The sequence below is a fragment of the Cynoglossus semilaevis genome, chromosome 17, assembly GCF_000523025.1.
Source record: "Cynoglossus semilaevis isolate Cse_v1.0 chromosome 17, Cse_v1.0, whole genome shotgun sequence".
Classification (NCBI taxonomy): domain Eukaryota; kingdom Metazoa; phylum Chordata; class Actinopteri; order Pleuronectiformes; family Cynoglossidae; genus Cynoglossus; species Cynoglossus semilaevis.
Window position 1 is genome coordinate 9,506,311 of NC_024323.1, and position 24,109 is coordinate 9,530,419.

Sequence of the window (24,109 nt, forward strand, 5' to 3'; positions counted from 1 at the left end):
AAAACACAGAGAGTGCGCTCTCCCCATATGTGTGTGTGTGTGTTTTAAGAGTATATATATATATATATATATATATATATATATATATATTCCTTTCACATTTTCAGAAAATTGCCACTGTCCCCTCAAAGCTCGTCACGTTTCCTTTTCTCAGACGCCTCATCTGTCTGTTTTAGTTCGTCTCCAATGATTTTTCCGTCTCCGTTGCTGTCCTGATTACTAAACATTTCCTGAATGACTGCATTGGCATCCACCCCCGGTCTGAGTCGACCTTTGCCCTCCTTCACTTGGTTCATTATAAAAGATGAAAACTGGAGACAAATCCAAACAAGGATCACACTGTGATCACACTGAAATGTTTTTCGTACTTAGTTAAAGGTTTGCTTTTGTCTTTGCTTACCTCTTCTAAAGGGACCTCTTGGTTTCCATTGAGGTCCATGGCAGGAAAGAGGGGGTCTGGGCTGTCTCCAAGCCACATGAACATGAAGCCTTCAGGTACTCCCTTCTGAAGGTCCATCAACTCCAGTTCAAAGAAGAGCACGGCACTGCTGGGCACGCCTACAGCTGGAGTTCCAGATTGTTCAGTTAAGCCAAGAGTGAGATACAGACAAAACTAATTTCAGGCTGTAACAATACAATCTTTGGCGTTTCCAACTCACCTCCAGCTTCACCGTGTCCTAAGTGGGGGGGGACAATCACCTCCCTCTTTTCGCCCACACACATGCCACTCAGTCCCTCCTCCAGACCGTAGATGACATTATTCCTTCCTAGAGTGGTGGTAGAAGGGGAGTCGTAGTGGTCTCTGTAAAGTCACAAGAGTTATTACTCCTCACATCAACACTGCCCTAATCGATATTAATATACAAGCATACATGCTCTGGTGTGATTTTTGTTGTTTATGTGCGGTTCTAAGGCCACGGAAATCTGTCAGAAAAGGAGCCAGTAATGATTACATGCATTATAGCCCAGAGGAGGACGGGAGATGCAGTGTAGCAGAATGAACAGCAGGGGGAGCTCACGAGGAGTAGAGCAGTGTGCCGTCCATCAAGGAGCAATTGTAACGATACTGAATCAGGTCGTTGGCTTCACTGGTTTCACCGCAGTCCTGAGACTTGTGGGTCACTTTAATCTTGACCGGGTCTTCAGGGTTGTGGAAGTCAATGACGTGAATGTCAAAGACCAGCACAGCAGATCCAGGGATGAGGTCGCCTGCAGGCAACGGAGAGACAATGTCAATTGTCAATTCACACCAAACATTTTTTTGGAAGGCCTACACAGCAAACCTACCGACTCCTTTTTCTCCGTAGGCCATGTGAGGAGGAACTGTGACCCTGCGTTTCTCTCCCATACACAGACCCTGCAGTGCTTTGTCAATCCCTTGGATCACATAGCCCTTCCCAATGTACGTGTTGTAGGTGCTATTCCGCTTGTAGCTGCAAAAAAGCAATGGCATTATATATATATACAGTATATATATATATATATATACATAAAAAAATATAAATAAAATATATATTTATATATTTTATATTAGGGATGTCCGATATTAACGGTCCCCAAGCCTAGAGTGCCCTCTAGTGGCTATATATTTTAATATATAAGTCGCACCTGAGTATAAGTCGCAAACCCAGCCAAAGGATAAAAATAGTGCAGAAAATTGTGGTTATTAAGAATCATGGGTAATGCAATCCCTGGCATTGCGTTATTGGGTTTTCATTATCCGAGGAAAAACCGATAACGATTTTTACAGATATCGGACATCCCTAATATTTATATACAGTTATTTAAGGTATATGTCAACATATATTGTGTTTTTGGGACAGTAACAGAGAGTAGAAATGTCTCAGGGATACCTGGAGTCGAAGGCCGTGCCGTCCTGAAAGGTACCGTTGTAGTGGTAGCGGATGTAGTCACCGACCACAGTCCTGCGAGTGCAACCTTTAGGAACCTCCTTCACCTCGATTTTCATGTCATCCTTTGGGTTGAACATGTCCACCAATAACACCTCAAACACCAGTGTGGCCTGAGGAGGAACCAGACTTCCTGTTTGGAGAGGGAGGGGGGCGACAACATTGCTTCATGGTCAGTAAAAGTTCCTGGTACACTACTGTCCATGGTAATATAGCCTGGGGATAACACCTCTTACAATGACACAGGAGACCAGGGTTCAAATCCCTGCCTTCTGAAAAGACTATTACACTTCATAACAAAAAAATGTTCTGACGGCCATGGAATAGTTTCATCTAGCAGGAAAGCTCACAAGTGGTTGAAATCCACCCTGCCCAGGAGGTGAACCGTGGTCTTCCGCACCATTACCAGAGCTATTATAACTCATAGAAGTCAACTCTGAAGTTTTTTCAACACTCACCATAGCCATTCTCTCCATATGCCAGAAAAGGTGGGATGATGATGATGCGTCTTTCACCAATACACATGCCCAAAAGACCCTCGTCCATACCCTGGATAATGTGGCCTTGTCCCAAATAGGTGTCATAGGTGGCATTCTTCGAGTGACTAAACATCAAGGAAAAAAAAAAGTAATTTACAAGGTAACAGTCGGCATTTCTCAAAAGATACATATTCAGATACCACATGGGTAGCCAAGTATGAAGTACATCTTCACAGCTGAGTACCAGTTTGTCCTCACCTGGAATCGAATGCGTCACCGTTGAGCAAGGTGCCATTATAGTGGTACCGCAGGAAATCAGACGCCACCGCGGCGCGGTTACAACCGGCAGGTTTGCTGATGGTGCGAATTTCCACCTTGTCTTCAGTGTTCCATACATCCAGCAGGAGAATATCATAGACCAGCACGGCATCCGGAGGAATGACACCACCTAATGTACCACGGGGGAGAGCACAACAGGGCTCAGGGGTAAATGTTGCCATACAAGTGCAACTGAGCAGCGGTGACACGTGCTGTCGTCTTCATCTCACCTGTTCCTACACTTCCATAGCCCAAGTGTGGAGGGACCGTGATCCGCCTCCGTTCGTTGACACACATGCCTTGTATGCCACGGTCCATCCCTGCGATGAGTTTGCCCAGGCCCACCTGACTGATGAAGTCTCTGCCTCGGTCGTGACTGGAAAACAGAGAGGTCAGGTCATGGCAGAGGCTACAATTACAAGTGCCACCGATGTTACATTCCTGCCTATGAAGTTTATTTATCACCGCAATTACCAGTAGCATCATAGACATGAGCCACAATATGACTATTTGAATACAGCGTATAACAACTGAAACAGTGACAGCCAAAGTGGGGTGTGTGTTGAGTAATTGCTACAGTCGTCCACATATACATATATCTCCCAGAAGTCTGGGCATGTTCAAACGAGTGTGAGCAACAGCTGCAGCCAGTGACTGCTCTATAATGTGGTTTTGGAAAAAAAAAAAAAAAATCACCCGAGGTCTGCAACCACTGACCAAGAAAAAAAAATCAACTTTTTCCAATAATGAGTACCAAAGATATTATATCTGTCAATTAAAAAGCTTCTTTTCAAAAAGTATTGAAAATTGAATATGACAGTTTTTACTATTAAAATGGGTGTGCCTGAGAAATAACTGAGCATCTTACAAATATAAATAACCACAAAACCCAAAAAAGTAAAAAGACTAAGAAACGTATCAGTTCAGCAGATGCAAATACAGAAACGTATGTGACTGACACGTCTTCAGTTGTTTTCTCAGCTGCATCCAATTGTCTCGGTGTAAATCCATCACTGTCAAATAACCATTGGCTCACATTCTTTGTCAACAACGGTAAATACATGTTTTAATGACCTAAACGGCGGAAATAGCGCCACTTAATTTTGTTACCTGATATAACTTCACTTTAACACCAAAAATCACACGCTAGCAATAAAAACACATATGTATGACATGTGTAACTTTAAAAGTCGACGCAATTCACCTGGAGTCAAACTTGGTTCCGTCTGTAAACAAAGTTCCGTTGAAATGAAAGCGGATAAAATCTTCATTCTGCACTTCCCGAGGACAAACCTTTGGTACATGGTACCGATCCACAAGAACCTCCACGAACGGCTCAGGGAGGCAGTTTACAGCAACAGTAAAGAGGACAAAATAGACCAGAGAGAAAATCATTAAATTATCCATTTTAAACGGTTAAATTTAGAAGTAAATGTGAAGAGGCCTCGCAGGAACCGTGTGGCAGAGCAGAGATGCAGTGTAAGTGGAGAGTTGAGAAACACCGCAACAAGTTTGGCCCATAATCTGAGTTCATGTGACCTGAAGTGAACAAAATCAACTTCCGGTTTGGATTACGAACAAATGTCAAAACAATTGTCTAGTTTATTACTGAGAAGTAGTGATATACGGAGAACAGTGCCGGCTAAGGTTTAAGCGAAGTAAAAACCTTTATTTTATTTGCAATTATTAATTTAACCTTGAAGTTTAACGTTTTAAAATCTTAACAAATTACAACTCCACTCGCATACATTTTAGACATATAAAATTACGACTAGTTTCCAATAAACCAAATACTATTCTCGCACTTTATACGATTTTGTTATACATTTACGACGTAATACTTTAGTTTTATAATGTTTTTAAACAACGTGGCCCAAAGTGCTATGTCGTAGCTTTTATTTTGAATTGACAAAAACATCTTAGTTTTTGTCGTCTAGCTTGTCGCTTCTGTCTTGTGGTCACTTCATGTCTCTGCACAGAGAAGCAACAGCCTGAAGAAGGGGAGGAGAAGAGGAGAGAAAGGGGAGGAGGCTTCCATGGGCTCCCACCATCTTTTTAATGGAATTCTGCAAACGTGTAAAGACCCAGAGGCCTGGTTCCATGATTTTACTCACGTATGAAAATTATAACGTGCCTCGCCACAATCTGGACCTCCTGGTCACCGCTTTTTATTTCTCATTGGGAACAGTTCTTTTACACGAGATGTGACTTTTGCACAATTCTTTTTAAAAGCGCCTTCTACAGACTATACAGCCTGCAGGTCTGAAAAGTTAAGACAGGAATTTTAGATTAAATACGCCTAGAAGAGCAGGGACGTCTTCAGCACCTAAACGCATGTCTCAGCTTGTTATTTCTCTTGAAATATTGACTCTTCACACATGAACAAGATGGCTGTCTGTTTCTATGGGTTCAATTGGTGAAATTAAGCAGTGAAATAAACAAAAAAAAGTTTTATATGTTTATTATTATATAAACTTTTTTATGGTAGTGAAAAAGTGAGTGATAACTGGACTGGAACTGGAGTCCAGAGCGTCAACAGCATGGGGTGATGGCTACATATACCGGAAACGTAGACTTCAAATTTCAAAGTAATTGTCTTAATGATTAATTATAAAAGTTTGTACTGTAGTCACTATAAAACTATTTTTAACATATCACTTTTCAAATAAGAAATGAGTTAAACATATTTTAGTCTCTATCGCTGTCAAATATAACGCTTTGGATTAATTAATCATTTTCATGTTTATTTTAGAAATGTGCAACTTCAGTCTGTTTGTTTAGAGCGACGTTACGTTTCTTCTTTAAGATGTATAAAGAAAAAAATACTGAAAAAAGACATTTGTTTTATTGTACATTTTTAGGTTAAGATGTAATTATAGATTTAAACTATTGTTATTGTTTATGTTAATGCTGTACGAAAATTATAAAGAAAAATTAAATAGTTTTAGGTTAAGAATAATTTGGAATCCCGTTTAATTCTTGTGGGCGCAGTGCGTGTCGTTCAAGTATTTATTTTGAAAACCTCGACAGGAAGTCTGGGTTTACTACACGCTTATTAATGTAGTTTTCCCAGCCTACGTGCAGACAGACATGAACTATCAGTAGTAAAGACGAGAGGAATCCCCTGATCCACTGACGACACGAGCAGACTCCTGCCTCTGCCGGTGGAGGTGATGCTACTCCTCGGAACCCTGTGTCTGACCCTCCTCACCGTGGCCCCGCCGGTGCCCGTGGAGGCTCAGTATGAGAAGTACAGCTTCAAAAGTTTCCCTCAGAAGGACATCATGCCACTGGACACCGCTTACGGCTACGCGCTGGAACTGTACGGGGCGCAGAACTGGAAGGAGAGCATCAAGTACCTGGAGCTCAGCCTGCGGCTCCACCGGCTGCTGCAGGACAGCGAGACCTTCTGTGGCCGCAACTGCAGCACCGTGAGCCGGGACAATGACACCCTGTTTTCCGACAGCAGCCTGCGCGTCATGCGCCACATCCTCCTGAGAGCCGACTGTCTTAAAAAGTGCAGGGCCAACTTTCCCGTCTTCAGCGTGTCTTATCCACGGAGGGACGTGTTGGACACCTTCGAGCAAAGGATACCATATCGGTACATACAGTACGCGTACTACCAGGTAATGTTAAACTTGGTTTGATGTCAAAAATGGGGATGCAAAAAAATACGGAAAAATACACTCAAATTGCTTCGGTTAATCGATCAACTTTAGTTGCCTTGCGTCTTGGGTATACTCTAGATCTCGTAACGGTCTTACTGCCTCATCTAAAGCGTGTGTAGTTGTTTCCGTGGGGCAGACTGACTCTGTCTGACTCAGCTAGAGGAAGTTGTTAGTGGACGACATGTGGAGTTTAAATCCACGGCTACTTCGTTGCGCCCCCCTGCCGACCAAGCAGGAGTTGAAGCATGTGCCACGTCTCTCCCAGTGTTCCCCTGGAACAATCCCCTTATTCTTCTCCTGGACGCGCACCGTGCTATAAACCAGGTGTGTTTGAACTGTGCAAACACACACACACACACACTTTCCCTGTCATAAACCATTTTTTCAGTTCATCTCCCTGTTGCTCTTTTCTGCACAGAAGTCATCTTACGGTTGTAATTACAGGGTTCAGCCCACTCCTGAAACTGTAACATGAACATGTTACTAATGAAAATACCACAGAAAACCGCGTTTATAAGTACGATGAGCAAATGCTATTAATTATGTGATAATTCACACAATAAAGTTGACTGTTTAGAAGGGTTCAAGGGCAAAAGAGTTTGGTACAAAGTGGAGTACTACAGTACTCTATTCCCACACCAGTTTTTGTGGTTCAAAATACACTTCATTCATAACTGTTTAAGCACAACAGCTAAGGCACATATACAGTATATTATTAGGAAAAACCCCACGGGCACACCACCGAACAAGTGTTTAGTTTAAATGACCTCATAATTGACCAAAATCTCATCCTGTTTAGTTGAAGACAACGCTGATATACTGGCAGGAATTGAAGAAAGACAATCACAAAGATCTTCTTCAACAGAAAATCTCATCGAGATATCAAATAAACTTCTGTGCTTTATGTTCCAGCTCAATAATGTGGAGAAAGCCATAGCAGCTGCTCACACCTTCCTGAAAAAGAACCCAACTGACCCCTACCTGACCAAGAACATGAACTACTACAAGACCCTGTTCGACGTGGAGGAACATCTCATTGACCACGAGGAGCAGCCATACGAGGTTTGTGGAACACCTCTGTCCACCAGTGGTTTCACTTCCACCCAGGTGATTCACAATCTGCTTTTATCACGTTGTACAGAGTGTGTTCCTGAAGAGTGTGACGCTCTACAACAATGGAGATTTTAGCAACAGTGCCCGGAACATGGAGCAGGCCATCTCGCAGTACTTTGAAATATACAACCAGTGCTTGGCAGGCTGTGAGGGCTCGTACGAGATCTTGGAGTACAAGGACTTCTACCCGACTCTGGCAGGTAAAGAACGCAGCTCTATCGTAATCTCTCTATTATTGTATAATAATGACATTAAAAGTCTCATTTCGTCCTGTCTCCTCTTCCCTACTCTCCTCAGATCTTTACACCAATGTGCTGAAATGTAAGGTCAAATGTGAGGACCACCTGACACCCAGCGTTGGAGGCTTCTTCGTGGAAAAATTTGTCGCCACAATGTACCACTACCTTCAGTTTTCCTATTATAAATGTAAGGAGTGACACTTTTCTCCAGGCTTTTCTAGTGCGCTGTGCGATGCATTTATGCCACTGGGATATTTCCGTGTTCTCCCACAGTGAACGATGCCAAGAACGCGGCCCCCTGCGCGGCCAGTTACATGCTGTTCGACCCCAAAGACCAGGTGATGCAACAAAACATAGTGTACTATCGGTTCTACCGGGAGCAGTGGGGCCTGGAGGACGGAGACTTTAAACCTCGGCCTGTGAGTGAAACGTCCTGCTACACTTTCACTTCTCGGTGTCTGTGGATGTTTTTATGATGCCATGATCGGGCTGCTGAAAGAGGTTTCATGCTTCAGTATCTAGTAAAAAGAAGCAGCTCAGTTCAGCTGTAACTGTGAGTGGTACTGTTTAGGGGTGCCAGGAAGTTCACACTGGCTACACTTGACCAAGGTTTTTCAACTAGAGTAGCGATCAGTCTTGGCGTGAACATAAACACAACCTCAGGGTGGTAATTAGAAACCCGTATACTCCTGAAAATATGTCTTTCTTCCAAAGCCAGTTCACAGTGGCAGCAGCTGTGGTAAACTGTGGGCCAATAAAATGATCAAAACCCTAAAGAAGAGAAAGGAGCTGCTACTGCTACTGTCGTTGACTACTTTGTCTTTCATCCTACAGGAAGCACTGAAGTATTTTAACCAGACGACCAAACAGAAGGAGATGCTGGAGTTTGCACTGAACTACTTACAAATAGATGATGAGGTAAGGTTTAAACAAATGCTAAACTTGTGTCAGTGTTGCTATAATGTTAGTATAGAACATTCATTATGGTAAAATTCCCTTCACAAGATTCTAACTGTATATGAAAAATTAAAAAAAAAAAAAGAGAATAAACCTAAACTAAGTAATATGTAGAAAATATGCACTAAATGCTCACAAATTAAAATAGAAATATATATACATATATAAACACATATATATGTGTATATATTTATATATAAACACACATATATGTGTATATATTTATATATAAACACATATATGTGTATATATATATATATAAACACACACTGTATATATATATATATATTCAATAATAATACTGTAGCGATTGCGTTTAAGGCACTATTTTAGCATTAGCTCAGTTTTAGCCATTAACTTATTTCAGTTTCACTGCAGCCCAATACCAAATGAAGTACAGACCAGCACCGGTCCCTGGACCAGGATTTGGGGACCCCTGACCTATATAATATGTGGTTTAAATGACGATATCCATCATGGTACTGACTTTAAAGAATCAGTAGACTAAATACAACCAGTTGTTGTGTCTCTAAGGGAGAGGAGAAAGATGGAGTATGTAAGCACAGCGGGAGCGTTTGGCGAGAAGAGGGAAGTGGGGGGGGGGGTTACTGCCAGTAGTTTGTGGTATGTGGCTGGGAGGTGTTGGCCACTGAGGCTGTGCCACATCTATTTAACTCAGCTAAACTCCTCCCACCACAACACTCAGCCTGGACGGGACAGTGGTGAGATGGAGGGAGAGGACTGTGAGTGGGGAGCGGGTTTATGACAGGCTGCTAAAGTGACAGATTTATAGGCGTACAGAGGAGAAAAGTGCCACCCTTGTCAGAGAAGAGTGAAATTACCACGACTGAGATTGTTATGCTGAACTTCTTAGGACGTGGTCAACCCAGAAGAATCTGTTCCGTCTCACTCTGAACACCCGGACGCAGAGTTTGAGGGGGTAGGAGATTATGAAGAGTCGTTCCTGGCTGAATGGTGGCAAGAACCCAAAACAAAGTGGGACACTGGAGAGGAGGCCACCTGACCTCTGACCTCATCTGTGAGCTGAATGCTACTGTCATTCTAAAAATAACAAACCAAAGACTGGTGACCCCCCCCCCCACCCCAGTGACAAATGGACCAACACCTCCATCAGTATTAAGTAGAAATCTAACTCACCTTCGTGTTGTTTCTCGTCTTTCACGCACCTGAAGAATCAGAGGACAAACGTCTTCAGAGATTCACCTTTGTCAAGTGACATGTGTCAGTGATTCTCCCACAGTCTTTATTTAATGAAACATAAAAGCCCAAGTTCTGCTGTGTAAGAATCTGACATGACCCCTGACTTTTCTTATGCTGTTGTGATCATTTGTCATAATTAAAATATTTTAATATTTTAATATTTTTTGTTTTGATTAGTTTTAAGAGTTCACTTAATAATTATTAGATGCAAATTGCAAGTGTGAAGATTGTTTTTATTGTTTTTTACCTTCTAATGGACTGCTGGACCATCCAGAGTGTTCCCCACCGTCGCCCCATGACTGCTGGGTCTGCAGCTCCAAGTGACCCTGAAAAGGATTAACAGTAGAGAACAAATGACAGGATTCCAGTACATGTGCTGTGGTAGTGAATAGTTGAAGGATTCCAGTACACCCAAATTGTGTTTCTAAGTATAAAGGATATTACTACAATACACCCACAACAATGGAAAACCAAGGGAATGTAATTATTAGCCTTTACTATATTTGTGCATCAGTTTGTCTCACCTGCTAGTGCAACACCTTACCAGCCCACAAGGAGGCACCATCTATCCTCAAAACCTCATTCTCACTTTTTTCTAAAAGTATAAACAAAAGTAAAAAAGACAGAAATAATTCAGAGTTCTGAATGACAAAACACTACTTCCAAAAAACATTTTACAGAGCAATGGAAAAGGAAGTGTATTTGTAATGTTTTCTGTGAACACTGGGGGGCATTATAGTCCTGGGAATGTTTGAATTTTCAGTCTTACATGAATTTCAACAGCCCTGTGAGGTCAATTCTAAAGCATTTCCTGGAATCCAGAACAATTCTTCTTTTATTGTCTTTGCATTTTTAAGTCATATTATATTTTTGAAAAAAAAACCTTTGATTTCAACATTAAAACTGCCGTTAATGTCGGTGCCATAAAACATCATTAGGAAATTAGTAACCCGTGAGACTGGATATGATTTCATGTTTTAGTATTTTATTATTTCCTAATTTCTCTCCATCTTCAAGCCATAGTTCCTTTATTTATTTTCGCCTCAATTCAAAAAGATAGTCTAAAAAATATGAAGGATGCATCTCACCCCCACCCTCCCCCTCCCCCAATACTCCCAAGCTCACAACAATCAGATTGTATTTGATACCTTCTCTCTTAATACTGTTATAACAATAGTGCATCCGCCATAGTGCAAAGCTCAAACAAACCAAAGTGACCTCTTGACACCCACAGTTTCTGACCGGCCGCCTCCTGAGCCCGCCCATTTCTACAACCATTTTAATCTCATTTACAGCAGAGGATCAATTTCAAGTCTCTGGGCTGTGGCGTTGGCCCAGGGCTCAGGGCTATCGACAAATGTACAAAATAGTCATGTGACATTTCCGTGATAGCTGGAATGACGTAAGAGTGGGCTAGCTTGATTTCACCGCCGTCTTTCAAAACGTAATGGCTGACAGCGTTGACCGCAGGAGAGAGCCGTAGGTGGGGGTCGCGTTGAGAGACCGTTAGCGATGTGTCCGCAGAAACATAAAGGTTTTCAAACAGCTTTTACATACGTTTTCGTACAGTGCGTTAACATTCAGCGTATTTTGCGCGTATTTACAAGGGTGTGCATACAGTTGGCTTTAGTGCTCGTTTTCTGTCAATGTGTGACGTCAGAACCGTTGAAATTGATTTTTAACAATGCGCCACAGCGCACAACAACTTGTAGAAAGAAGTGATTTTCTCGAGGTAAAAACCTGTGTATGTACCTCTGGCAGGACTAGTGTACCCTAACACTACTGTAAACACATATCTCTGTTATTTCTTTTTTTTTGGAAAAAAATGAACTCACACAGATACATTCCATTCACTCATGCAACACACACACACACACACACACATTAAAACTTCCTTAACGTACAAAGTTTGGGCCTGAAAGTGGTTGTCAAGCACATACGGGTACAGTGGAATGTATGTTGGTCGGAAACACTAAGTTACGGTCTCTGCTGCTTTTAAGTGTTGAAAATTTTCCAAAAATTGAAAAAAATCACATTTTTTTCTTTTCTTTTTTTTTTTTTTGAAATATTGTGCACAATGCCTGGACTCAAACTCCCACCCAGTGAGCAAAGACGGTCTGGTCCACTACCTGGGCTGCACAAACTATTTCATACAACCACACAGCATATTGATCCGGTGTGGTGACAGGCAACAAACTACAGGCTGAATGAGGTGTCCAGAATTTGAGCCAAAAATGTGTTCCAAATGTGACCCTTTTCCTCCATTGCATCTGGCCCAGTTTAACCTCAGCATTTGGTATCCAGATCATGGGCCACAAACAATCGAAGCTGGCTTCTTTCTGACCCAATCCTGCTTCAACATGTTGCATGGGCCAACCAGTTGTAGCCTTCTGTGGGCCACAAGTACTGACCTGTAGTCAATACCATATGTTAGCTTGTGATTCATCACTATATATGGCTGAGGGAATAATATTGCTTTTTGGTAAGCAATGAATTATAGGCCATTAGTGATCTACATCTGCTTCCAGGATGTGGGCCAGAAACAACAACCGTAGCTGGCCCATGTTGGGTTTGTCTGAAGAGAAAGTGACAAACTCTCCAACAGTAGGTAGCTACAGTAGACCAGAAATGCATGGCTCAGTGGGCCACAAATATGAATCCTCATCTGGCCCATGTTGGGCTAGATGAGGTCAAATCTGGATACCCAGTGGGGTCGCATTAGGTCCAATTTCTGCACTTGGGCCAAGTTAGAGTTTGTGTGACCCATCACTGGACTGGACCAAGTTTGCTATGTGGGAATGCACATGTTCATTCACTGGTCCACCGTCTTTCTTTTGTAATGCACTAACACCAGTCCTTCACTTATGGGTTATGTCCATGTTACTAGATAAAAGCAGAACTTTGTCCTACGTTGATCAGTCTCAGGCTTGGAGCCTGGAGTCCTTCTCCTTTCAAAAAAAGGAAACATTTCCAGCTCCTGTTTCATGTTTTCAGTCTCTCGTCTAATTGGACATTCCTACGGAACTCCAGTGGTGTCCGTCTTGGATAGAGGTGTGTTCAGGCAGGCAGACGTTGGAAAGACAGTTCTCTGATTGGATTGGTCCGCCACTGATATGTTCCTTATCACGCCGTCTCAGATCGGAGGAAGAAGTAAACAGACATAGAAGCACATTCTGCAGGAAGACCCTGGTGTCTCCCACGTGGACAGCCACCTCTACATTTTGACTGAGGCCTGGACACACTCTTCGGAGGACTTCTGGCAGTGGCTTGGTGATAGGAGCTCCGCAAACCCGCGACAAACACAAACGGAGGACACGAGGGGAGTGGAGTAAATGATAATTAGAAGACGTTTGGAGAGAATTCGAGACAGGAGTGGAAGACGATTTTCTCTTTTTTTTTTATCAGTTCCCCTCTTCTCCAATGTGAAAATGACACAGTGCGAGGAGGAAGACAAGAGGAGACAGGACGTAGAGACAGAAAGGCTGACAGTTGTCTTATCCACCACCAGATCTGCAAGAAGATAAAGAGGTAGTCATCCAGAGAAGAAGAAACAGGACAGGATGGTAGCTGGGTGACGGAAATAATGGACCCAAATAGCAAAACAGACAACTAGGCTCACATATGTTCATGTCTAAATCTGTTATCCATATGCCCAACATGTGGGCCACGTCATATCTGACTTCGTATGGCCCAATTAAAGATCCAAAAAAAATCCCCAAACTCCAAAAAAGTTATATATGTGGGCAGCAATCTCGTATCCAGAATGTGGGCCACAAAATCTCAGCAAAATATAATACGTCCAAGATCCCTGGCCCACATCACACAGGCCTGGGATATGCTATGATGTGGTCCACGATCTGGATATACCAATTGTGGGCCATTAAAGCCTCCCAGGTCATGTACAGGTCATTATAGGCCAAATGATTGGTTGTCTAGCCCATTATTTGGGCAGACCACCTGCTTTTTGTCATTGAGTGAATATTTGTGGTATTAATGAAAAACAAGAACTGATCAGGACGCTAGAGTAGTACAGTGACGTAGCAGTCAAGCTGATGGAATGTAGGATGGGACATATTAGTCTGCGGACAGGACATCATGAAGGTATACCTTCCTCTCCGAATGTTCCTGCAATCCATGGGCACAACAAAGAGAAGTGACAAAATACAGGTCAGAGACAATGAATCACCTTCTAACTCACGTGATTAAAAAAAAAAAGAAGCTGATTATACTGCTTAAAAATACACCTGCACATACACTCAGCACTTCTGCTGCACGAGCAGAGATCCTTTTTATAGATGCATCTAAATTAAGCACTTAAAATATTTAACTTCCACACAAACATAAACAGGCTGGCTACACTGCAAAACACTGTTCGCACTTTACCACTGTGCTGACAATGAACTTCTACACAGAAACCAGCACAGCATCTGCCCTTATTTAATTATTATTTAAAGCTCAACTGAGGTCATTTCATAATACAAAGGTAAGTCAAAAAGCTGCAACGTCTTCAGAAGGTGTCTGACATTAAGAACTAAAACGTGTCGAGACACATCCGTTAGTCATCTGAACAACTCAAACTAGTTCATTTTTCTTTATAAAGTGCTGAGATATAGTTTTTGATCAAAAAATAAGAATTTGAAATCAGGCAAATGTCAAATCTTTAAACAAAACGGCTCTATTTGATTTTCTTTTCCCAAAATACATGAGACTCATGTTGAGAAATAGCTTTAATTATTTAATTTTTTAATAAAATATATTCTTTTTGACTTTTCTTTATATACAATAACCTCTGAAACGGACAACAACGTACGCCTTCCTTTCCTGGAGACCTAGCGAGTGCAATATTTTAATGTATACAATACATATTTGACAAGTGTCTGTATCTTTCCGAAACATTTCCTGTCAGAATTCAGAATTCAGAATGCAGCATCACATGCAGCAGGTCGACAGCAGCCATGAAACTCCTAGCTCCACAGCGTCTGACAAGAAGCTAGGCCTCGGGTTTCCACCTTAGCATAAAGCAGGAGCTCTGAGCGGGTGGAGCTTCCTGCTCACTCATCATGCAGACATGCACAGACGGTCAGATCTGACTTTAAAAGGACTGATTACCTTTGCACAGACTCAACTGACTTTGGTATGTAATCTGCCAAAAATGATTAATTACCATCAAATTAACAGCCTTCAGAGAGCTGCAGGTACGACAGCAGTCCTTTTTAGGACAGAGTAAAAACAAGAATAACAACAGCCAGCATGCACAGAAAGAGCAGTGCTGAAGAAGCACAGCGTGGGCATTTGGGGAGGCCGTCTACAGGGAGAGAGACTTGGACGTTACAGTCTGGTTTGGTAAATCAACTCCATCTCTTCTCTCAAACGAACACATACTGATTGGTGGAAAGTTACGGTGAAAGAAACTGGAGGTAGGAGAGACTTGAAGATGTGGCACCAGTGAAGGTCACACTTACTGTGATTTTGAACAAAGTGCTACACTGGTTCCTGGCAGAAATGAAAACAGCCAAGATATCTTCCTATCACTAAAGAAGAGTCATGGCTGATGGGTTTTTATATAATGGGTGAAAAAATATTAATGTTAAAAATGTAGCCAAGATTTATAATTTAACTAAAATATTTAATGGTATTATTTAGCATCAACTTTTCCACATCATTATTATTTAAATACGTTTAACAACGTCAACCTTGGGATATTAAAAATGCCATCAAAAATTACTAAAAAAATGCTGTTAAGGCCTTATTAATACATTTATTTTATAAATAAATATGGATATTTATGGTTGATCTAGTTATGTTTGGCTAACTTTCCTTTCCTTGTCACTACTTTTTAACTCTAACATGTTTTATTTTTGGTAGCTTTCAGGTACCAGTTTGGGAGAGGAAATCAATATAGTGGTTTTCAAAAATCTGTCTGTAAACCAAACCACACAGACAGAGTGCAGAACTTTCAGGTCATTTAAAGCCTGAAACGTGTCTAACGTGTCCAAAGATATAGACAGCATTTCAAACACAAGCACGGACCCAGACTTAGATTCCCATCCTGCTTTGTGGCATACATTTGCAAACAGGCATCTAATTTGGACAGGTGAAGTCAGGATGGGCGGGGTCCTGATGTAAAAGCAGACACATACACAAAGGCATGCCAGAACTCTTACTTAAATCCCCATCCTGTTCCCCCTAGGACTATAGCTGCCAGGAGAATAGCACCTGCGATGGACCCTATTATGATATTGGTGCCACTGGGACCTGTGCAGAGGAAGGAGGGAGGAGGAAGAGGAGGAGGAGAGGCAGAAACAAAACAACACCACATTACGTCACCGACATCAACTAGAGAGAGAGAGAGAGAGAGAGCGAGAGAGAGGGGGGAGATGGTTGGACACCTGCAGACAGAAGAGGTGAGATGAAGGGGAGAGAGGAGTAAACCAGCATGAGGAAAAATGGAGGTGAGAGAACAGGCGGGTGAGCGAGGGAGGTCAGGAAGACAACAGTTACCGATAAAAGGGGGTGAATGTTTTATGACTTTGTTCTAATTCCCTCCCACCCGTCTCTCCTGCTCTCTCAGCTGGACACCCTCCCTGCTCAGGGCTTCATTTGGGCCTGTGAGAGCAGCTGCACAATATCTAATATGTCATTGGGAGACTGTGAGAAAGTAGTGGAGACACTTGAAGATGGCAGTGCCTGCAAGACACACACACACACACACACACACTTGTATTGTGCAGGCACATATTCTCTTGTGAACAGTGTCCTGACACTTCGGTGTTCTCGGGGGACGCAGCAGGAACAGCAGCACACTGGTCTGGTCTTTGGTGCCAACTCTAACCAGGGTGACTTGTGTGTGTGTGTGTGTGTGTGTGTGATATTCAGCTCTGTTCTAGTACATGAAGCTGCGGTGATGATGCACAGACACCATGAAAGAGAGGAAGAAAGAGTGAGGAAAAGATAAAGACGCTTCAGAGCAGTGTGAACCTTTCTTCTCGGGGCCTGTTGGGACCGTGGGTATGGGGATCGGATCAAAGACGCTGCAGTCCTTCCCCGTGTAGTCACTGGCACAGATACACTTCACCTCATTACTGCAGGTCTGTGATCAGAGAGAAAGAGGAGGAAAGACACCACAAGCAGTCCGGTCAACAAAATTGACTTTTTCTTTTAAGAAACTGAAGAATAACTGTTGCAGGTGTTGTCATAGCAACATGTAAAACCACTGGTATGTGTACAGTTTATAGGCCAGATGACATTCCTGGTCAGGAAGGAAGCTATGTGACCTCAGGTTATGTCACATGACCAATGACAAACCACCATGAGCCAAAGGATTGAAAAATACACCACTGAATTACTAGAGAGCAGAACTCTAAATGTTCATTTTCAAGGTCAGTATCAGTATGTCATTTCAAAGTTAAACTGTTTTGCCTCCTTCCTGGTAGCACCATCTCCAAAGCAACAAATCCTGGGATACACATGTGGGGTCCACATGGAGGATTAATTTGGAGGTTGGTGGAAAGTAACAAATAAATAAGGCACGAATAATAATGACAAGTATATCAGTTCTAGAGTGGAACACTTAAATAAATATACATACTTGTATAAGGTATGGAAGGTAGCATTGCTGCTTTTGTAGCTAAGCACAGCTGAAGGTAGCATTGCTGCTTTTGTAGCTATTGATAGACTTCTGCAGTAAGACTATGAGCAAGCTCACTGAAGTACTACAGAGCTCTTGCTTTAGTATTGCAAGGTGAAGTACTTTGTTAGTCTTGTAGGTGGAGCTGCTGTACTGCTTTATGTGTCTTTGTAAAATGATGTGGGTTTTTTTTTGCAATTCTTGCAAGTCTGCTGTGAACTGTACACGTCTGCTTCGTCAGCTAAGCTGCACTGCTAGCTTGGTTTTCCAGGAACGTCTCGGCGACTTGAGAGGAAGAAAGTCTAGAACTCAGCAGCAAGTTCATACCCAACATATGACAGTTTACATTACATTGTATTTAAGTGGTTTATTTTTGGACATTAATTAAACCACAGGGGTATTAAAAAAAAAAGGCAGTTATTTACCCCATGATCTGAACAGATGCGCCCAAAGTTTGATCCTGGACAAGTGCTTAAGTTGAACATCGCCACAGGGAGGCAGCGTCGCTCCAGACACATCATGTTGGGACCACAGGGGGTGCCGTCCTCTACGTAGCCCAGATCAGAACCGTCTTCCAGAAGAGCGTGGCCACCTCTGAGTGAACACAACACACAGGCTGGTGAACAGGCACTAGGACACGGCCCATGTAGAGTGGGTGCGGCACACACCTGCAGTCCAGGTACTTGTTCTGGTGGTAGAGGGTGAAGCTGGTCACCTCACCTTGGAGGTCACCAAATTTCGGCTTCATTGTGACGTTGGCACAGAATAAGAAGCCGCATAAGACATCCCTGTATTAGTGAACAGTGGTATAGGGTTAGTCACATAAAGACAGGAAGTCGTTAGCGTTAGCAAAGCGATGAGAAATGAAGCAGAAGCATCATTATAAGAACATCCGCTGAGCACATTTATTTATTTTACTGCCTTTTTACTTCCTCTAAGTCGTGACAACCTACATAGATAAGTAGACTTTGAGCTGAGTTACTCTAACAAACCTTTTAATTCATCTGCTGAGAACCTTTAGCTTTACTCACTTATACTCTTGTTGTTTCGGTAAAAACCTCAAGATGTGCACAAACTGCTCACAACAGCTGAGGCAACACTTTATTACTCTTCAAAGTAAAACTCAAGTAAATGGATTCAGGTCAGTGTGACTTACGGCTTATTGCACTGCAGCCAGCCCTGTCCTCCAGGACCTGGACCGCAGTTTCCCTTTTCCGTCCCCTCAGCGTTCAGCTTCTCGTAACAAAACCTGTCGGCCGAATCTAGGGGGGCAGATAAAACCACGCGGCAGTTACCAACCCAGAGCACAAAACGACTCCTGCAAACAAATCCATAAATCCAATCCGATGATGTCCTGTACTCACTGTAGCCCCACAGTGCTTTACACTGCCCGTCTCTTGTCCTGCATCGTCCTCCGTAACAACGGCCCTGGACAAAAGCGATGACACCGAATAAGTTTGTATCATGCTGAGATTGCAAAGAGGAGCAAACACTGCCAAACACCTCTGACCTGATTGCTGTCACACATGTAACCGTCCAGCTTGTGGACATTGTGAGGACACTGCCAAAGAGGAGACGTACGATGTGTTAAATATATTTCAGCTACTTTTGAAATATATCTTCGTACATTCAGGTATTTCCTGGTCAACCTACTGTATATCCAAACAGGACATGCAGTATGCCATACCTGGCTGGAGTCGCCCATGCAGGTTTCTGGGATGTCACAGTCGTTCACAGTGTCTCGACACACCACACCTCTCTGCTCGTACTGGGAGAAAACATTAGCACGCCATCAGTAACAATCCTTGCAATAATATCATTATTTATGATATAGCCTACATCAGGGGTCACCAAGTATATTTGTCAGAGGGTCAGAACTTCTCTGGACAGACACCTTAGGGCTGGACACTCAAATATAATGAAATAACCGTCTAAGGGAGTGTATACGGGGTCATAAATGATAGAGATTTCAGTTGGTTGAACAATTCAGTGGGCCAGATTCGGCCTGCGGGCTACCAGTTGACAACCACTGGCCTACATGGTCAAATTGGCCCAGATTAGACAATAAATATTAATAATAATTAATAAGCCTTTAGTGGTCAACATTTTGTATTCAACACATGGGCCACATTGAAAATAGACTTAAACCAAAGTCAAACCAAGCACATAAAACTTTTTCATCACTTTGTCATGTGTGTTTGTGTTTTTTTCTCTGTCTTCTCGTGCTGACTCAGTACTGTACCTTGCAGCCACTGCAGCAGAGTCCGTTGCTGCACATCGCGTCGTGCGTAAGTGTGCACTTCTTACAGCAGGCTCCTCCGCTGCGAGCGCACTCCTGCAGACACAGACGTGAGAACGAGTCACGGCCGCCTCACACTGTCAGTGCTGAGGTACAGACATTTGGAGAGAGAGCAGGGTTTTTAACGCAGTCCCACTGACTACTCACCACCTGGGATCCACAGTCACACTCCTCCCCTGGCTCCACAAAGCCGTTCCCACACTCTGGAGGATCCAACAGCTGACGGAGACAAGCAGTATACAGTAATGAGCACCAGACCAAGGTAAACACCAGGACCCTTAAACAAAAATTGTTCAAGTTTTTTCAGCACCTTGTACATTTTACCTTCTCATATCTTAGCTACTCAAACCTAAGGTGATATATGCTATATTTCTAACTGCCCTCTAAACATTTTGCAGCTAAATATACTTATTTTCTTGGACAGTTTTGTGAGCCATTTATGGTTAACTTTTTGGCTAATTTTTAGCTATTTCGTTTTGTTATGACTTCAATCTTAATTTAAATTATTATTTGCCATTTTAAGCCAATACAAGCCAAATGTTTATATCCTTTTTTATGATTGTGGCTGATATTTATTAAAGTTTTTTTGGGAACCTTAATGTATTTTATATTCAATGTAGTTTTACTTGATGTTTGAACTAATCTGATGTGAATTAGATGCTATTATGCTATCCTTTGTATCACCTCCCATTTTGACCCCTCTTTCAGGGCTAAACTTTAGTTGTATTATAATAAAAATAATTTTCAACATTATTTTTTATTTAGGAATACTCAGGCTATTTTCCATTTTTTTATACATTTAGTTTATCTGCTTGTAGTAATTTCTACATTCAACTGTGCATACAGCTGCAGCTCAGATGCAGAGTTACTGTAAATGGGAATATTTAAATCTACTGCAGGGCATGTGAAAAATCTTACGACTACCTCACATTTTTTTTAAGATGAGTATGCATTCAAAAATGAGGACACCTAGACGTGTCTTCTTCTCTGTCATGTCCTACATGTCTAGGTACTTGTGTCTCACCTTGTTAGGCTTGTTAAAGAGACAGCTTCCTCCTCCCTGGAGCAGGAACTGGATGTACTCATCAACACTGCAACGTGAAAATTTTCTGGGCAGATAGTATCTGTGCGAGCGCACACACACACATATAGGTAAAGACACACACAATACAAGAGAAGAATACATTTAAGAATATATTGACAGATCGACTCAGAATGACTTCATTTGATATGATTTTTTTCCCCCTGAGACATCAAATTTGAGCTGTTTTTAACTGTTTGACAGATTTAAAAAATATCATTTTTAATTGGCTAATTGTGTCAAATAAAACAGGGAGTCAACAGGTTAAAAACACAACTGTAACTGTTGCAGCTAGGAGATCTTCAGTTTAATCCCTGGTGGGTTTTTTCCCGTTCGTTCTCATGTTCCCTGACTATATTCCTCCAACACTAAATACACACTAAATAGGTCATAGTCCATTAATGTGAATGGTTATTGGTCTCTGTGTGTTGCCCTGTGGTGTTGAACTGTCTGGTATGTGCCCCGTCCCCCCTCTGGGACTGATGGGAGCTGCCCCACCACCATAGTAAGAATAAGGCGGTAGAAGATGTTTGTATTTACCCTGTGTCTTCCATGATGCAGCCCAGCCAGGCATCGGGACACCTGCAGTCTCCTGCGTACAAGCGCATAAAGCAGTTTAGAGTGAGGAGGTGTGACTGTCAATAAATCAGGGTGAAAATAACCGGGGACCATCCCAGCTGTGACAATTCACTCTGCTTTACATACTGCAGCGATGATGTCTTTTTCTAGTCGCTGAGATGTGGAATTGACCGTGAATAATGGACCAGGATTCTCTGCACCATCAATCACACAGACCATTGTCCACTGGCAGAAATGCTCTAACCCCCCTCCCCTCACCGCGCACCTCCCCCCACCTGGAACAGGTGACTAATCACCTAATGGAAAAACCTAATTACCACAGACAACCTCTGGACAGGGACACCAATGTACAGCTCTCATTTAACAAAGCAGCCCTCACCCGTCTCCCTAACTATTGCGCCCCTGCCTCCATTGTTTCCACACTGGTCCTCTGTTCTCCCTGGTTAATTCAGCTGAGCTAATAAAGCTATAGATCTATCCTTCTCATCATCAACAAAAGCCAACGTCACATATCTTTTACCTGCAGAGTTGCGGGCGTTGTTCCACTTCATCCCGATGTTCTGGCCAAGACTCTGGCAAAGAGTGATGGCCATGGCACCAACACTGCCATACTGAAACAATATACATAAAAAGGAGTCATTACGGCTTTGGTGTTGAGAGTTAGCTAGAAAATGCTAAGAGATTAAAAAAAAAAAGTAACATTTGCTAAACCATCGGTGTAAACAAGCCAAAGTAAATGTGACAGGTTTGTGTTAGCTTAAGTAAAACAGTTCAGTGTTAGCCAAAACAAATGCTTCTTCTTAGTAATAAAAAAACCATAAAAGTCCTAAAAGGGAGGTCTGTTAAATTTCTATATTAAATAATGTTAAAGTTATATAATAATGTAGCTAAGTAGCTAACAAACAGCAAGATAAATGGAAGTTTACCAAAACAATTGAATTGCAGAAAATGCTAAACATGTAAAAACAGACATATATTTTATATATATTATGTTAATCACTAACCAAATCAAAATTAGACCAAAGGTTGTTTACAGTTTTAATTAGCTAAAACATAGCATAATGAGGCAAAATATCTTGTGCTCATAAATAAAATGAAGAAATTGAAAAGGAAAAAAAATTACAAAAAAAATCCACTGAGCCTTGGTTAAGATAAAACAAAAAAACTATTCAGCGAAATCCCAATTATTCTCTCTCTTCTTCCATTAACTGAGAATAATTCCTTCTTCAAAACCTAATTTGCTCCTGAGAAAAATATACAACTGACCATATTCTGGTCTCATTTCTTATTACATTTTAACTCTCATCACAGCTGTATGTAGTCAGGCTAACCACTACGCTATGGATCCTACTTAAACTAATTCTAAATCTACAAAGAGATTTACATAGAGATGACTGCATTTCAGTGGAACGTCCCCTTCCGTCTGTCCCTACCTCGTTGATTCCTCCACCCCTCATTGGTGAACACACTCCTCCGGTGTACGCCGTCCCACTGCGGCTACTGTGAAATGTACGACCTCTAAAGATCAATGGACAAAAATTGAGAAATTATCAATAAAGCCTCCAACGAGGTCAGGTCAATTTCAGCATCTCAGATATTAGCTGCTGCAACCCAGCAAACATGGAGTTTCTGAATATATACAATCTGAATCTGTTGTACTTTACTGTGAGGCCTTCAAGAGACTTCATACAAACAATTAAACATCATTTTCAAATCAGGTAGGACAGCACTGTCCTTCAACAGAATTCTTACGAGAAAAGCTGGACAACGTCGCTCTGCTCTTTGATGTTGTCCTTCCTATACTTCATGAAATTCTGCAGCGTTATCAAAGGGTCTTCAACCACCGGCATCATATTTTCAGAGGTCCACGTCTCCATGGCCACCAGAACAATCCTGGTGTTCAGTTGTTCCTTGTAGATCTAGGGATTAACAACAGAGATGTCAATCAGACTACAGCCGCTCTGTCTTGGCACCTGTGCTGTGAACACGAATCCTTTACTGATGCCAAACTTAAAAAAAAAAAGAAAAAAGCATGGCATGAATTTTCACTGACAGGTGGCCCTGTGGGTACGAGGACGAGACTAGAAGAAAGGGATTTCAATTTTATTCCAAACAGTTCTCACCGCGTCGGCCATGTTGACCACAGCTTTGGCAAAGTTCTTGGTTTGGCTGCTCGAGCTACGCAGCTGTACAAACTGTGGGAAGACAAAGACACACAGATGATGCAGAGAGGGAGTTGACACACTGTTCTGGTGCTGTTCTCCACAAAAAACAATAGATTCATCGCACTATTGTGATAACTGTGTGGATTCCATAATCATTCATGCTGATTTTTAATTTGAAAAATGTCTTTTCTTCTAATGAAAACAAGTGCCATTCAGATTCTAGATATTTTAAAATCTTTAAAAAAGTTGAAGAGACCCACACTGGAGACAAAAGCTCTAATTTCTAAAATGTAAGAAAGTTACATTTATAGCATTGAAAAACAGCATAGATTCAAAGCAAAAACTGCTAAAACTTTAATTTTTTTATTAACTGGATATATCTGAAATATTAAAATTTATTAAAAAACATTTTTAAAAAAGTGCAGATACGACTAAAACTAAAAAAAAATTTTA

General features: G+C 41.9%; 3 protein-coding genes across 6 annotated transcripts in view; 1 reads left to right on the plus strand and 2 right to left on the minus strand.

Annotated features, from left to right (window-relative positions):
• Positions 1 to 49: 49 nt before the first annotated feature.
• On the minus strand, positions 50 to 4,528 carry LOC103393111 (peptidyl-prolyl cis-trans isomerase FKBP10). The gene is made up of 10 exons (XM_008329960.3): positions 3,912 to 4,528; positions 2,938 to 3,083; positions 2,648 to 2,837; positions 2,369 to 2,514; positions 1,854 to 2,043; positions 1,288 to 1,433; positions 1,020 to 1,209; positions 660 to 802; positions 401 to 564; positions 50 to 311 (listed from the first exon to the last, which is right to left on the minus strand). The coding sequence occupies exons 1-10, from the start codon at positions 4,112 to 4,114 to the stop codon at positions 126 to 128; spliced, it is 1,704 nt and encodes a 567-aa protein (XP_008328182.1). The 5' UTR covers positions 4,115 to 4,528; the 3' UTR covers positions 50 to 125.
• Positions 4,529 to 5,762: 1,234 nt separating this feature from the next.
• On the plus strand, positions 5,763 to 10,063 carry p3h4 (prolyl 3-hydroxylase family member 4 (inactive)). The gene is made up of 7 exons (XM_008329961.3): positions 5,763 to 6,333; positions 7,288 to 7,437; positions 7,517 to 7,688; positions 7,786 to 7,914; positions 8,001 to 8,146; positions 8,562 to 8,645; positions 9,559 to 10,063. Exons 1-7 carry the CDS (start codon positions 5,881 to 5,883, stop codon positions 9,706 to 9,708), a joined length of 1,284 nt encoding a protein of 427 aa, XP_008328183.1. The 5' UTR covers positions 5,763 to 5,880; the 3' UTR covers positions 9,709 to 10,063.
• LOC103393114 (disintegrin and metalloproteinase domain-containing protein 11-like) overlaps positions 9,792 to 24,109 on the minus strand; it is a 29,177-nt gene continuing 14,859 nt past the window's right edge. For 2 of the 4 annotated variants that reach the window (XM_008329963.3, XM_017040670.2), the window contains 17 exons: positions 23,615 to 23,686; positions 23,244 to 23,410; positions 22,925 to 23,009; positions 22,012 to 22,102; positions 21,453 to 21,504; positions 20,856 to 20,955; positions 19,979 to 20,050; positions 19,775 to 19,867; positions 19,220 to 19,300; positions 19,043 to 19,093; positions 18,897 to 18,960; positions 18,689 to 18,794; positions 18,201 to 18,320; positions 17,958 to 18,126; positions 16,884 to 16,995; positions 16,070 to 16,160; positions 9,792 to 14,030 (listed from right to left, as the gene is read on the minus strand). In XM_008329963.3, coding sequence (XP_008328185.1) covers positions 13,925 to 14,030; positions 16,070 to 16,160; positions 16,884 to 16,995; positions 17,958 to 18,126; positions 18,201 to 18,320; positions 18,689 to 18,794; positions 18,897 to 18,960; positions 19,043 to 19,093; positions 19,220 to 19,300; positions 19,775 to 19,867; positions 19,979 to 20,050; positions 20,856 to 20,955; positions 21,453 to 21,504; positions 22,012 to 22,102; positions 22,925 to 23,009; positions 23,244 to 23,410; positions 23,615 to 23,686 — 1,632 coding nt within the window. In that variant the 3' untranslated portion in view covers positions 9,792 to 13,924. The remainder of the gene's footprint in view (positions 14,031 to 16,069; positions 16,161 to 16,883; positions 16,996 to 17,957; positions 18,127 to 18,200; positions 18,321 to 18,688; positions 18,795 to 18,896; positions 18,961 to 19,042; positions 19,094 to 19,219; positions 19,301 to 19,774; positions 19,868 to 19,978; positions 20,051 to 20,855; positions 20,956 to 21,452; positions 21,505 to 22,011; positions 22,103 to 22,924; positions 23,010 to 23,243; positions 23,411 to 23,614; positions 23,687 to 24,109) is intronic. The other 2 variants (XM_017040669.2, XM_025064213.1) reach the window with 2 other exon arrangements.